Source organism: Stegodyphus dumicola, chromosome 1, assembly GCF_044657685.1.
Source record: "Stegodyphus dumicola isolate Sdum_Otavi_A_Nest chromosome 1, ASM4465768v1".
NCBI classification, from domain to species: domain Eukaryota; kingdom Metazoa; phylum Arthropoda; class Arachnida; order Araneae; family Eresidae; genus Stegodyphus; species Stegodyphus dumicola.
Genome location: NC_140768.1, coordinates 240,635,461 through 240,649,270, shown reverse-complemented (window position 1 = coordinate 240,649,270; position 13,810 = coordinate 240,635,461). Strand labels below are relative to the sequence as shown.

The 13,810-nt window shown below is 30.8% G+C and overlaps 2 protein-coding genes across 2 annotated transcripts in view; one reads left to right on the top strand and one right to left on the bottom strand.

Annotated features, from left to right (window-relative positions):
- Positions 1 to 4,795, bottom strand: part of LOC118197563 (retinitis pigmentosa 9 protein-like) — an 81,920-nt gene extending 77,125 nt beyond the window's left edge. The window contains exon 1 of the mRNA XM_085826794.1: positions 4,602 to 4,795. Within this exon, the coding sequence (XP_085682920.1) occupies positions 4,602 to 4,696 (95 nt within the window). The 5' untranslated portion in view covers positions 4,697 to 4,795. The remainder of the gene's footprint in view (positions 1 to 4,601) is intronic.
- A 363-nt stretch (positions 4,796 to 5,158) lies between these two features.
- Positions 5,159 to 11,849, top strand: Mettl3 (methyltransferase like 3). Its single transcript, XM_035353895.2, has 2 exons — positions 5,159 to 5,288; positions 10,092 to 11,849. The coding sequence occupies exon 2, from the start codon at positions 10,093 to 10,095 to the stop codon at positions 11,746 to 11,748; it is 1,656 nt and encodes a 551-aa protein (XP_035209786.1). The 5' UTR covers positions 5,159 to 5,288; position 10,092; the 3' UTR covers positions 11,749 to 11,849.
- Positions 11,850 to 13,810: the final 1,961 nt, after the last annotated feature.

Here is a 13,810-nt window from a genome sequence, read left to right as displayed (position 1 = left end):
AACTGAATTAATAATTTTAGCTTAGCTTATACCGTCGGTTATACAATAAACGCGCATGCATAAACGTATTATGCACATGCACACACGCATATTCGCAGCCGTGTAGGTCTTACGCGCACGCGTAAATGCCTATGCGACGCATGAGCAGAAAGTTTGTAGCTTTGAGGTCCGGATTATAGATCATTCCGGATTATGGGTGTCCGAATTAACACCTTTTGACTGTTTACATTTAGAAATAATGTTCATGCTTTCTACAGTATTCGAACTATTTCTACAGAATTCGATTGGTACTGAAACAGGCTTCCCTAACCACTGTACCATCTGGATGGTGCAGTTTCTTTGGAAGCACTTCCGCAGAGAACCCGGTAAATGTAAAAATTGCCAACTTTGGCGATAATAGTTCAAACCTGGTAACGCAGCAGATTCATCCTATTTGCTTGTTCGAAGGTTGCAACCATTCCTCTTGCGTTCATTTTGTTGGATTATCACTGTCGTTGTTCGCATTTGCTGATTTATATTCTTCTTCTCTTATTTATTATTTTTTCTGATTTTCCACATTATTTTTTCTGAATTTTTTAACAGCAAATAGATAGAAATATTTTTGTATAATTAAAGAAGTTTTCATAGATAGATGCCGGTTCTCGGTTCAGGATGAAAGAAAGAAAATATAGAGAGATGAATGCTAATTTGTAACACGGCTGTTCACGTTGTGTTCTTAATTATTAACAGCTGCAAGCACGCAGAACCATGAGGTTTCCCACCACTAAAATAATTTGTTTTCGTAGGCCGTAAAAATGTGCATGTGCATTAAGTAATGCTTTTATTGGTTGATCTTTGGATTATGGTAACTTGGCGATTTTTTGGCGAAAATTTGGCAACAAACTCTGCTACAGCAACCCTCTATTTTTTTTTCCGGCGCCATTTTGTTTTCACAAAGTAAAGACGTGTTTCTTTCCTTTTTATTTACTCAACACTTTTTCCAACAATCTACTAGCCAAATTATACTTATGCTAGAAATTTTATCTAACAAAACTGCTTAATCATGACAAATATTCACTGCAAAATTGGGAAAAGTGCACAATAGCAAACTCCTTGCACGTTTTTCAGAATAACACATACACATAAACCATGTACATGTCGACTTCTTTTTACTTTAAAAAAACATCCCAGAATTGCACAAAAATGGCATTGCGCACACTCTTCACTATATCCATGTACACTGCTTTTTTTCTCATAAATTAGAAAAATTTCACGAAAATACATGACAATTTTCTGAATCTTTAAACCCTGTAAAAAGACCATATATGAAATTACCTGATCGCGAAAAAGTATATACCCTTTCCAAATATGAACATTTCCACGTATAAAATAAGTAAAATATCCAAAAACTTTTACCTCTAAATTATCTATTATATTATAAACGTCACCAACGAATTCATACCGCAAACATTACAAATACTTAGTGTCAAATATTTAAATTATTTCCATGCACGTTTACTTCAACTTAAACGTATACCAAATTCCTACAAACATAAAATTCACAAAATAACTATCATTTAATTAAAATATCACTAAACCATGTACACGTCAACTTATTTTTACTTAAAAAAAATCCCAGAATTGCACAAAAATGACATTGGGCACACTCTTCACTATATCCATGTACACTGCTTTTTTCTTATAAATTAGAAAAATTTCACGAAAATGCATGACAATTTTCTGAATCTTTAAACCCTGTAAAAAGACCATATATGAAATTACCTGATCGCGAAAAAGTATATACCCTTTCCAAATATGAACATTTCCACGTATAAAATAAGTAAAATATCCAAAAACTTTTACCTCTAAATTATCTATTATATTATAAACGTCACCAACTAATTCATACCGCAAACATTACAAATGGTTACAAATACTTAGTGTCAAATATTTAAATTATTTCCATGCATGTTTACTTCTACTCTAACATATACCAAATTCTACAAACATATAATTCACAAAATATCTATCATTTAATTAAAATATAATTAAATTCAAAAACACTACTTAAAATATAAATAAGCACATACATTAAATTAATAAAAATTAGCTTACAATCCTAATTACTTTAAACTAAATCACTGCTAATAACAGTTTTCCAAAATACCAAATTACTTTACTTCCACCTTACATTTAGAACAATGCATAAAAATAATATCCTCAAATAATAAAAAATATAAACTTACCTAATCTTCTTCAGAATCTTGCTTACATGGTGGATACACTTTTATTATTGATTCAATAAAATTATTGAACGATTTTTTCTGCGAATTTTTCCTCCACACTTCCTCCGCTAAATAAAAAGCAAAATTCTCTTTATCACAATGCCTCGGAATGGCGCTTTTTATAGCACTCCAAGTGCCCTCTATTGTATTGGTATGTGCACCTGTTTCGGGATCTTTAAAATAATATTAGACAGCATCATACAATATTCAACACTACTTCACACAACACACAATGAAGCTTAATATAAAATAATATACTGCCACAGATATTTTTCCAAATTCCCCCCCCCTTTTCCGATTAAAGAACTGTAATTCGTCCATTAATATCACATGACATATCTCATGATCTCTCATTTCCCTGAATCCAAATGAAGTTTTTAATTTGGAAAACAAACCGTGTTTTGCCTTTTGAGGCCACATTAATAGGTTGCTAGATAAGAAAAGATTTGTAGTCTTCAGCCTTGCATTATAATTGCTGATAGTTGAATTCCATGCCAGTTAAGTTTTTAACCAACTTTGCATTAAATTGATTTGTGCAGCTTTTGGGTTACAAATTTATTTGAATTTAAATTTTACGTTTGAACTTAATTGTTATAAGTTATCTTGCCACAAGTGGTTGACTGAGTCGTAAGCACAAACAATGCCTTCTGTTCTGTACATCTAAACTTTATAATAGAATAAGAGTATATCTTAATAAAAATATATCTAAACTTTATAATAATTACATTTAAAGATATTGAAATCAGTATCTAAGTGCTTGCCATGTAGTCAAATTTTTATATATAAATTGTACTCTTACTTTTATTATACAGTTTTTATTACAAAAAATTCAGATTTCTGTTAGATAAAATGTTTAAGTAATGTAGAAAATTTGCTTTAAATTTAAAATAAAAAGTCGACTGCTATGTCAACATACTATTAATAAAAGTAATAATACTCAGTGAAGGTTATTCATATACAGCTGTTAGGTTGTAAGATTTACAAAATTTGAGAACTCTAAATAATAAGCAATATATTCCATAATCTAAGCAACATTATATTTTTTATAGTCAGACAAATTATGAAAATGTTATAAAAGCAATAATGAAACCTGATTTTGGTCCTGATTTGAACCTATGAATTCATGCAATTACACATCCCTATAGTTCTAATATGAGGTAAATAAGTATTTTTAGACCATGGTAATTTTGATCTCCTTAGCAAAGGAAACACCAAGAGTTTACCTCATGCTACTGAAAATGTGTTTTTTTTTTTTTTTCCCTTAGGGGGTTGGAGTTTATAATAATATGCAGAGTTGACATATGAAAAAATGTCAAGACTCATGTGATGTAATATTAAAAGTCCAGTTTTAACTATCAAAAATTTGGCTTTTTAAAAAATATTTTAAATGTTATGCTTTCCTAACACAAAAGTAACTTTAAGAAAAACACACAATTTATCCCTCCTGCCATCAAAGCTCTGATACCTATCAAATTCGTTAAAGTTACGTGGACAGAAATGGCGGCATGTTTGAAGCTCAGTATTTAGGGTTACCAAGGTTATCATAATGTTTCATTTATCGCTCCAAAATGTCGCCAAACAAATTTCTCGCCAAAAAGGACTAATACTAAAGCTGTGCCAGAATAGTTTGATGCATTCCTATGGTCATCAAAATTAGCAAACCACTGCTGGTGTAAGAAATGTAGTGTTTTCTGTGCTAACTGGAAAGGCAAATTTATTTCCATATATCATGTTTAACCGGTTAGTTTTACATCTACATGCTTCTCATCTGTGGAGTTTTACTACCATATGCTTAATATATTGCTTTGTCTGCTAACTTGAATTTACATACCCTACAAATCACGTTAACAACTCGGCTCATCCAAGCTTGGCGAGTAAAAATGCAACAGCGCCAATGGGTTCTCTGCGGATGAAAACCCGTTTCTTTGATAATTCATTTAAAACTTAACTTTCTAAATTCACCTAAAGCAATTTTTAAAAAATTTCACTTTTATTTGTCAATAAAAAGTTTTTACAGAGGAAATCAGTTTTTATTCCATACTTACTTTCGATTTCCTCTAACATTACATTTTTATATGAATACTTAGTCAGAAAAAGGCTTAGGTTTTCGAATATTATATATGAACTACTGCTAATTACCAACCAATAATGACTTTATATTCAACACTTAACATAAAAATATTTTGAATATTCACATTAAAAAATTATTATGCATACAACAATTAATATTTCTCTGTTTCAAGAAACTACGCTTTGATTCATATAAAAAAATGAAAATTAGATCTTTGTGTACGGGATGAAGAAAATATTAACAAAAATGGTATGCTGAATCCTTACAATGTATCATAATGTTTCAAAACTTGCACACGCTCATCCTCTTTTCCTTTCTTTTTTGATTTTAATCTTTTTCTTTCTCTGCTACTGCTAGCCATTTACGTAACAAGGGCTTTTCCAAATGAATTTAACGACTCATCATAATTTCTTAATAGACAGACAAGTAGACATATGTTTTGCTTTGCACCTGCTAAGTCTTTCTCCCTGGAGGTTGAAAAATTAAGCTTGAATACAAAGGAAAAGGGGCAATTTTTTTTAGAGAAAACCAGATAAAAAAACTGGGCTAAAAAAAATAATAATAATCCTTAGACTATATAGGAAAAAATATTTATGGGCCTAAGTAAGAAGATGAAGGACAAGCGCGAAGTAACCTAATGTGCGAAAAACAATGTACAGTACATACAATGTGTCATGTAGGCTTGTCCTAATATAAATCTCTGATGTTATTAGCTACTTCGTGCATAAATAATGATGTCCTGTTTTTATTTTCCTTCGTTATTATACTGAGAAAAAGAATTACACAGAAATTCATAAAAATTAATGCACAATACAATACAATAAAACTTATCATTAAGCTGAAAAGTAAGAAATGTGCACAGTCCACAGAACAAAAATGAAATTTCATAGTTTGGCAACATGGATTCATTGTCAACAACTTTCAACTGATTAGTTGTTGAAGTAAAGCGGCGAGTATGTTTTGTTTTGTTTTATTTATTTATTTAGATTATTAATTTTTTTGCCTACTTGAAGCATCAGATTGCATTTTCAATAGGATTCAGTTATTAACTTATTTTCTGGGTTTAAATTTTTGTAATATTTCCCCCACGATTAGATATATTCAGTGATGTTTTAAGAAATGTAACTTTGTATTATAACTTAACTCAGTCGCAGGAAATTTTAAAACATTTTATTTGGAATTAAACTAAATTCATTTTATGTTCCCTAAGTAAATTCCTGATTTCTATCTAAACTGTGTTAACTTATTCCATATCATTACAAACATCAGCAAGTTTTATTTTATTCAAGTGGTTTATTAAAAATCGTGTAAATTTAACAAAAGTACTTTGGGTTTTGTTTATTCATGGAGAACGTTTTAGCATTAGCTAACAGCTTCCTTTTGCAATAAATATAACCTAAATCATTATAACTTAGCGAGTATGAAAAACACTACCATGGATGTTACTTGAGCAATAGGTCATAGAGGCCTTAACTTAGATTTATGTTCATAAAAATTAGTTCATAATAGTTATAATAAATAGTCGTTATAAGGAGGTTGAAAAAGAGGTTATAAAGAGTTTGTTGGTTCTTTGTCTTCCAACAAGTTAGGGAATATTGCAGAGTCATAGCTAGGGTTTTCAGCGCCCAGGGACAACTGAAGATTTCGCACCCCCTACTGCTTGCCAAGGATGAAAAACATTTAATTCTAAAATGTCGTAACATCACTTTGGCGCCCCTTGGATTCTGCGCTCGGGGACAGATGCCCCCCTTGCCCCCCTCTAGCTACGCCCCTGGAATATTTTAGCATCCTTTAATTATATGTATCAAGTAGCAAAATAAGGACTGTTATATATTATTTGCATTTATAGAAACATTTGTTTTAATTTGTTACTTTTATTAGAAAGAAAGTACTACTGCAGAGAGATGGCAATAACAGTTAAAAGCCGGTAATCCCATGAATGTGCTTGTTCAGAGATAGCAAGCATTCCTCTCATTTTCTTTCATTCCTGTTTACAATACATACATAGTATTCTAATATTCATCATTCTTCTGTGCCCTGTTTGCATGTGTAATTTATTCCTTACTTATGTATTATTAGTCTTTTCTAAAAATAAAGTTACCAAGAAGTGATCTTCACAGAGAAAATCCAGCAGATTGCTTATTCAAATACTTGTTTGGGCATGAAATTAAACATAATAGCCAAGATCTATTCAGGGGAAATAGTCATTAGTTTTTGCCTAATTCAAACATAGTTACAATGAAAAGAGGCTTATTGTATTTTTAAGGGAGAGGAGGAGATTCTGATTATTAATGCAGAACTTGTTGTCTCGTAAAGTCTGGAAACATTCCAATAGCCCTGGTACATTATTTGTGAAATTCAAGTTTTTAGGAATAAGATTTTACTTTGCAGTTAGCAGTTTTTGTAAACTTCAATTACAGTATTTAAATGCATAGTTTCATTCTGTGTATGGAAGAGTAAATCCTGCTTCATAAAATATTTAATGGGTTATATATCAGCAGCCTCTTAATATATATGCTAATAAACTGTAGAGTTTCTAGATTGCTCTATTTTAGCATGCTGGCTTCATTACTAACTGATTCTAATATTAACAAAATTTAGCAAACAAACCTTCGAATTTCTAGACTCTTATGTTTTAGGATGCTGGCTTCATTTCCTGCTGGTACCAGTATTAAGAAAATTGTTTTTATTACTGTTTTCAGGAAAAAAGAAAAAGTACAGAAATAGTGGTACCTCAGTATATGTCATTAATCCATTCCAGATCATTGGATATATACCAAATGAAGTTTTCCATTAAAAAATGAAGGAAAAATAATTAATCCGTTCTTATAAAAAATCAGATTGTATTATTATTCTGTTTAATACTAAAATACAAATGCAGTGGGTGAAATATATATTGTACATAAATGAATGATATGTTGTGTTGTATTTGGTAAATGTTTCATTCGTTTTATTACAAATTACTAAAAATACGGTTGATCTTTACAATATGGTAACTGGTAGTTTGGCGACATTTTGGAGGCGATAAAGTTTACTACCTGGGACTTTGGTAATAATGTGAGCAGTACTCAGTTCCGATTACGCATTATTTTGCGTGAGGGAAATGAGAGATCATGGGATATGTCATGTGATATTAATGGACGAATTACGGTTCTTTAATCGGAAAAGGGGGGAAATCGGGAAAAAATGTGGAAATTTTGTATTTAGCTTTATTCTGTGTTGTGTGAAACAGTGTTGTTTAATTTTTGGATCCCATGGCCCTAACTAAAGTTAATTCGAAATGGGTATTTAGGCATTGTGATAAAGAGAAGTTTGCTTTTTATTTAGCGGAGGAAGTATGGAGGAAAAATTCGCAGAAAAAATCTTTCAATAATTTTATTGAATGAATTAAAAAAGTGTATCCGCCACATAATCAAGATTCTGAAGAAGATTAGGTAAGTTAGTATTTTTAATTATTTGAGGATATTATTTTTATGCATTGTTCTAAATGTAAGGTAGAAAGGAATTTGGTATTATTGGGAAAATTGTTATTAGCAATGATTTAGTTTAAAGTAATTAGGATTGTAAGGTAATTTTTATTAATTTAATGTATGTGCTCATTTATATTTTAAGTAGTGTTTTTGAATTTAATTATATTTTAATGAAATGATAGTTATTTTGTGAATTTTATGTTTGTAGGAATTTGGTATACGTTTAAGTTGAAATAAACGTGCATGGAAATAATTTAAATATTTGATACTAAGTATTTGGTATGAATTCGTTGGTGACGTGTATAATGTAATAGATGATTTAGAGGTAAAAGTTTTTGGATATTTTATTTATTTTATATGTGGAAATGTTCATATTTGTAAAGGGTAAATACTTTTTCGCGATCAGGTAATTTCATATATGTTCTTTTTACCGGGTTTAAAGATTGAGAAAATTGTCATGTATTTTCGTGAAATTTTTCTAATTTATGAGAAAAAAGCAGTGTACATGGATATAGTGAAGAGTGTGCGCAATGCCATTTTTGTGCAATTCTGGGATTTTTTTTAAGTAAAAATAAGTCGACGTGTACATGGTTTAGTGATATTTTAATTAAATGATAGTTATTTTGTGAATTTTATGTTTGTAGGAATTTGGTATACGTTTAAGTTGAAATAAACGTGCATGGAAATAATTTAAATATTTGATACTAAGTATTTAATGCTTGCGGTATGAATTCGTTGGTGACGTGTATAATGTAATAGATGATTTAGAGGTAAAAGTTTTTGGATATTTTATTTATTTTATATGTGGAAATGTTCATATTTGTAAAGGGTAAATACTTTTTCGCGATCAGGTAATTTCATATATGTTCTTTTTACCGGGTTTAAAGATTGAGAAAATTGTCATGTATTTTCGTGAAATTTTTCTAATTTATGAGAAAAAAGCAGTGTACATGGATATAGTAAAGAGTGTGTGCAATGCCATTTTTGTGCAATTCTGGGATGTTTTTTTAAGTAAAAATAAGATGGTTTATGTGTATGTGTTATTTTGAAAAACGCGTAAGGAGTATGGTATTGTGCACTTTTTCCCAATTTTGCAGTGAATATTTGTCATGATTAAGCAGTTTTGTTTGATAAAATTTCTAGCATAAGTGTAATTCGGCTAGTAGATTGTTGGAAGAAGTGTTCAGTAGATAAAAAGAAAAGAAACATGTCTTTACTTCGTGAAGACAAAATGGCGGCGGGGAAAAAAAAATAGAGGTTTGCTGTAGGAGAGTTGGTTGCCAAATTTTCGCCAAAAAATCGCCAAGTTACCATAATGTAAAGATCAACCAAAAATACTTAACTAACTAAAAATTTTTAAATAGCTTTGCAGTTATATTATTGCCATTTGCATGTTTTAATTTCCATTCATTCCTTATAGAATATACCAGAAAATATCTTCCCTGTAATATTGCTTATTTTAAAATAGACCATGCCAAGATGAAACATTAAGTTATACCCAAAATTTTTAGGTTTGCAATAAAGATAAAATTTTTATTACTATCTGATGTAGTAAAAAGCAAACTTAACAGGTGTGTTTTGTATAAAATAAGCGTACTAATCATGCTTATATGTGTGCAAAAAACCAGCATTATAAGAGTAATTTTTATCTTTCTTTCTATATATACTTTATTTTTGACATCTAAAAAATTCTTCAGGTTGTTGTTCCCCCCCCCCCCATCTAAAAATGCAGTTTTATTTTTTTCAGTTTCTGTAACCCCCCCCAAAAAAAAGTTAATTTTTTAATTGTTTTGTGCAATTTATTGAGTAGAGAAGTGGTTAAGTTGTTGCCTTTACCCTTGATTACAATCATTGGCATATCCATCAAATCTATCATATGTGATCTGTGTGACACTAATGACAGTTGATAGTTGGAAAATCACTGCTTCCTGTTGTGATTATTTACATGGTCACAATTTAAATGTGTCTAATAATTCACCTGTTCAGTTATATTTCATCAGTAATGGCTTTAGTAACTTACTTGAAACTATAGATCTGATCCCCAAACTTTTGGATCGAGTATACTATAGCATATGAAAAATTAATTATTAAGCATAAGTTTTGCAAATCTGATTTCATTATAAGAATGTTGGAAACAGTTTGTATTTTATAAATACTAGACATGCATTAGATTTATGTTGGCATACTCTGAAATATGTGAATAAAGGCATTTGTTTTGTGAAATTTTCAATTCCATTTTTCATTTTAAATTTTATATTTAAAAAAAATATATAATTTTATTTTCAGCATGTCTGACACATGGAGTGATATACAGGCTTTTAAATCAAGACAAAGTAGCCTGCGAGAAAGGTTACAGAGGCGCAAAAAAGAGAGAGAAGGCTTAGTTTTAAGTATAACTAGTGAATTAAGTACTGGCAGTCCCAGAAGTAACAGTCCAGTATTGAATGCTGCTATTAAAGAAGAAAGCAATTCAGTACCTGAAATAAAATCTGATCCTGTTGTTGAATACAAATTACTTTTATGCCTTTGTGATGCCATTAACTTACCAACTGATTCTAGAATTTTAGTTTCTAATATAGTAAAATCTTTAAACAAAGATGTACCACATATTATGGTGGAGAATTTACTGCAGAAGTTTGCAACACAAGAGCTCATAACCATTAATGAAAGTTTTACACCCGAAGGTAAAAGCTGTTTGGTTGTTTCCTCTGCTGAGCATACTAAATTACAAGCTATGGCCAATGATCTCTGCTTAGAAGATCCAACTTTGAGTAAGGTACATGGAGCTCAAAAAAGAAAAGTAGAGGAAACTCTAGAAGAAGAACCTAAAACTAAGATTGTAAATAAGAGCAGAGACATTAATAAAAGTAACAAAAATACTGATACAATTGAAAATCTACTATCTTTACCATCTGCCAGAGAAAAGGAAACAAAGAAACTAGGTGAAGAAATTCTAGAACTTCTTAGTAAACCTACTGCAAAAGAGCGATCATTAGTTGAACAGTTTCGCTCCCAAGGAGGAGCCCAAGTACAAGAATTTTGTCCTCATGGTACAAAAGAAGAATGTACTAAAGTTTCTGATGGTAATCAACCTTGTGATAAATTGCATTTTAAGAAAATAATTCAAAAGCACACAGATGAATCCTTGGGAGACTGTTCTTTTTTGAACACATGCTTTCATATGGATACTTGCAAATATGTTCATTATGAAGTTGATTACTCAACTGTATCTCAGGTTTCAAAATCTCAAAAAAATGAAAAAAGTGATTCCAAGTTATCTCATGATGGTAATAAACCAGTGTTATTTCCTCCACAATGGATACAATCTGATTTACGCTATTTTGATATGACTATTTTGGGAAAATTTGCTGTTGTCATGGCTGACCCTCCCTGGGATATACACATGGAACTACCCTATGGAACAATGTTAGATGATGAAATGCGACATTTAAATATTCCTAGCTTGCAAGATGAGGGTCTCATTTTTTTATGGGTTACTGGTCGTGCTATGGAATTAGGCCGAGAATGCCTGCAATTGTGGGGTTATGAAAGGTGTGATGAAATTATTTGGGTCAAAACAAATCAACTTCAGCGAATCATACGTACTGGACGAACTGGTCACTGGCTGAATCATGGCAAAGAGCATTGTTTAGTTGGTGTTAAAGGTAATCCTAAAGACATAAATAGAGGTCTTGATTGTGATGTTATAGTTGCTGAAGTAAGAGCTACAAGCCATAAACCTGATGAAATATATGGTATTATAGAAAGGCTTTCTCCTGGTACTCGTAAAATTGAACTTTTTGGACGCCCTCATAATGTGCAACCAAACTGGATAACTTTAGGAAATCAAGTTAATGGTGTCCGTTTAATTGACCCAACTCTGATTGAAGTCTTTAGAAAAATGTATCCTGATGGGAACAGTATGAAGAAACCGGAACCATAATTTCTATATCACCAGCAAATTATTATTATTTTCCATTTTATTTTGAGATTTTCATATGACAAATAAAATGCATATTATTATCAACATACAAATTTTAAAAATATTTCTCTTCCAATTCTCAAAATTTTATTATTTAGGAAAAATTTACAATATTACAATATAATGTAATATAAAGTGCATATTATTTTGCATTTAGTGAAACAAACAACTGTAAATTTATATTACCTGCATGTAAAATGTTTAATTAATTGTGTTTTTTATCTTTTTGAGAAACGAGAGTTTTATGCAGCTATAATTCAAGTTCAATACTTTTAAAATTAGCTTGCTAAAATAATAAATTTTGTAGACTAAACATATTATACTATGCTTAAACTAATTTCATTAATTTGATACTTTTTTTCTTTATCCTTTGCAAGTATGCTGTGTAACTTCATGAATATCAGCCATAATAAATTATCAGTAACTGGAAAGTTATTGAGCAATTTACTTTTAATGTCCTAAAGACAATGTTAATTGAGCAATTTATTTTTAAATTTTATGTGTTAAAAAAAAGTTCTACTTACATATTTAACCTGGTAAAAGACGTGCAACCAACACTGACGGTGATTGCGCAGGGTGACTGCGTCATCCCAATCAGTTTCATTAGGAAAATATGTTATATATTTTATAGAAACCATTTGATTATAAACAATAATTGCAATATTTCATTTAGAAACTATACTTATTTACTTAAAAAAAAAAACTTATTTCAATATTTAAGAAAAAATTCTATTCAAAATAAGTACAGTCAATAGTCGTTAATCCGGACTCGTCGGGACTTCGGCGATTTCGGATTATCGATTTTTCCGGATTATAGATCATCAGTTTAAATCTCGTAAGATGGCATGCAGAAATTCTAAAATTAAAAATATGAAAACGTAATTTATGAAATAAAGAACAATTATGATCTAAAGGGTATCAAAATTTGCAAAAAGAAAAAGCTTAATATTTATTTGTTTACTTTATGAAACATTTCTTTCAATGTAAGTTGTTTAAGTTTTGCTTCGTTTCATGTGATAATACTTTCTCTTTAATTCTATTAAACAGACATAATTTCTTGTTCAGTTCCAAAGTTCCGCTGTTCAAGTCCTATAATTGCTGTGTCTAGAACACCGATTAATTTGTCAATCGAAATTTTTTCGTTTTCAATAACCTCTGTCACTTTCTTCGCTATCGAAAGCGAATTATAATGACGAGGAACTTGTTTTAAATCATATCAAAGACGGAGCATATCGAGATGAAATACTACATTTGGTAAGGAATTATAAGCCAAATAAAATAAAAACACCTGCGCTGAAGATAAGGATAGTGTTGACAGATCAACTTCCAATTCATTACGCGCCCGCCGCGGCGATCCCCCCCGCCGAGCAGCGTGAAATTGATAAACAGATTTCGGATTTCAAAACATACTTTCGCTTTAGATGCTTTACGTATTAACAAATATATATCGGAAATTCTATTTGATATAATCGAAAGTTTAAGCTTACTTTTATAAAATTGCTCTTACAGTGTGCAAAAAATAATAAGCCGGATCCAATTCGAAAATTAAGGAACCACGCAATCCAACATTAACTGAAATAGATAATTAGATAATTTTAGCTTATACGTCCATTATACATAAAACGCGCACGCGAAAACGTATTCTGCACTTGCGCACACTCATATGCGCAGTCGTAAAAGGTCTTACGCGCACGCGTAAACGCCTATGCGCATGTGCCAACGCGGCGCATGCGCAGAAAGTTTTTAGTTTTGAGGTCCGGATTATAGATCATTCCGAATTATGGGTGTCCGAATTAACGACTTTTGACTGTATTTACCTAATCAGGGGTCAGAAGCTAGCATACACTTCTGGCAAACATAGGAAGAATGAATTTTACATGAAAAATTATCACATATTTTGCAAGAAATTGTAGTTTTATTGTCTTTGGATCTTGGACACATAGCATGTCGCCCTTTGTCGAGTTTTGTTTTCTTTGATGGGCGTTCTTCTGATACACTAGAAAAGTCACACTATCGATGCTTT

What these genes read in the sequence shown, in the direction of transcription:
- Mettl3 (XM_035353895.2), top strand. Translation starts at nt 10,093, where the DNA reads ATGTCTGACACATGGAGTGATATACAGGCTTTTAAATCAAGACAAAGT.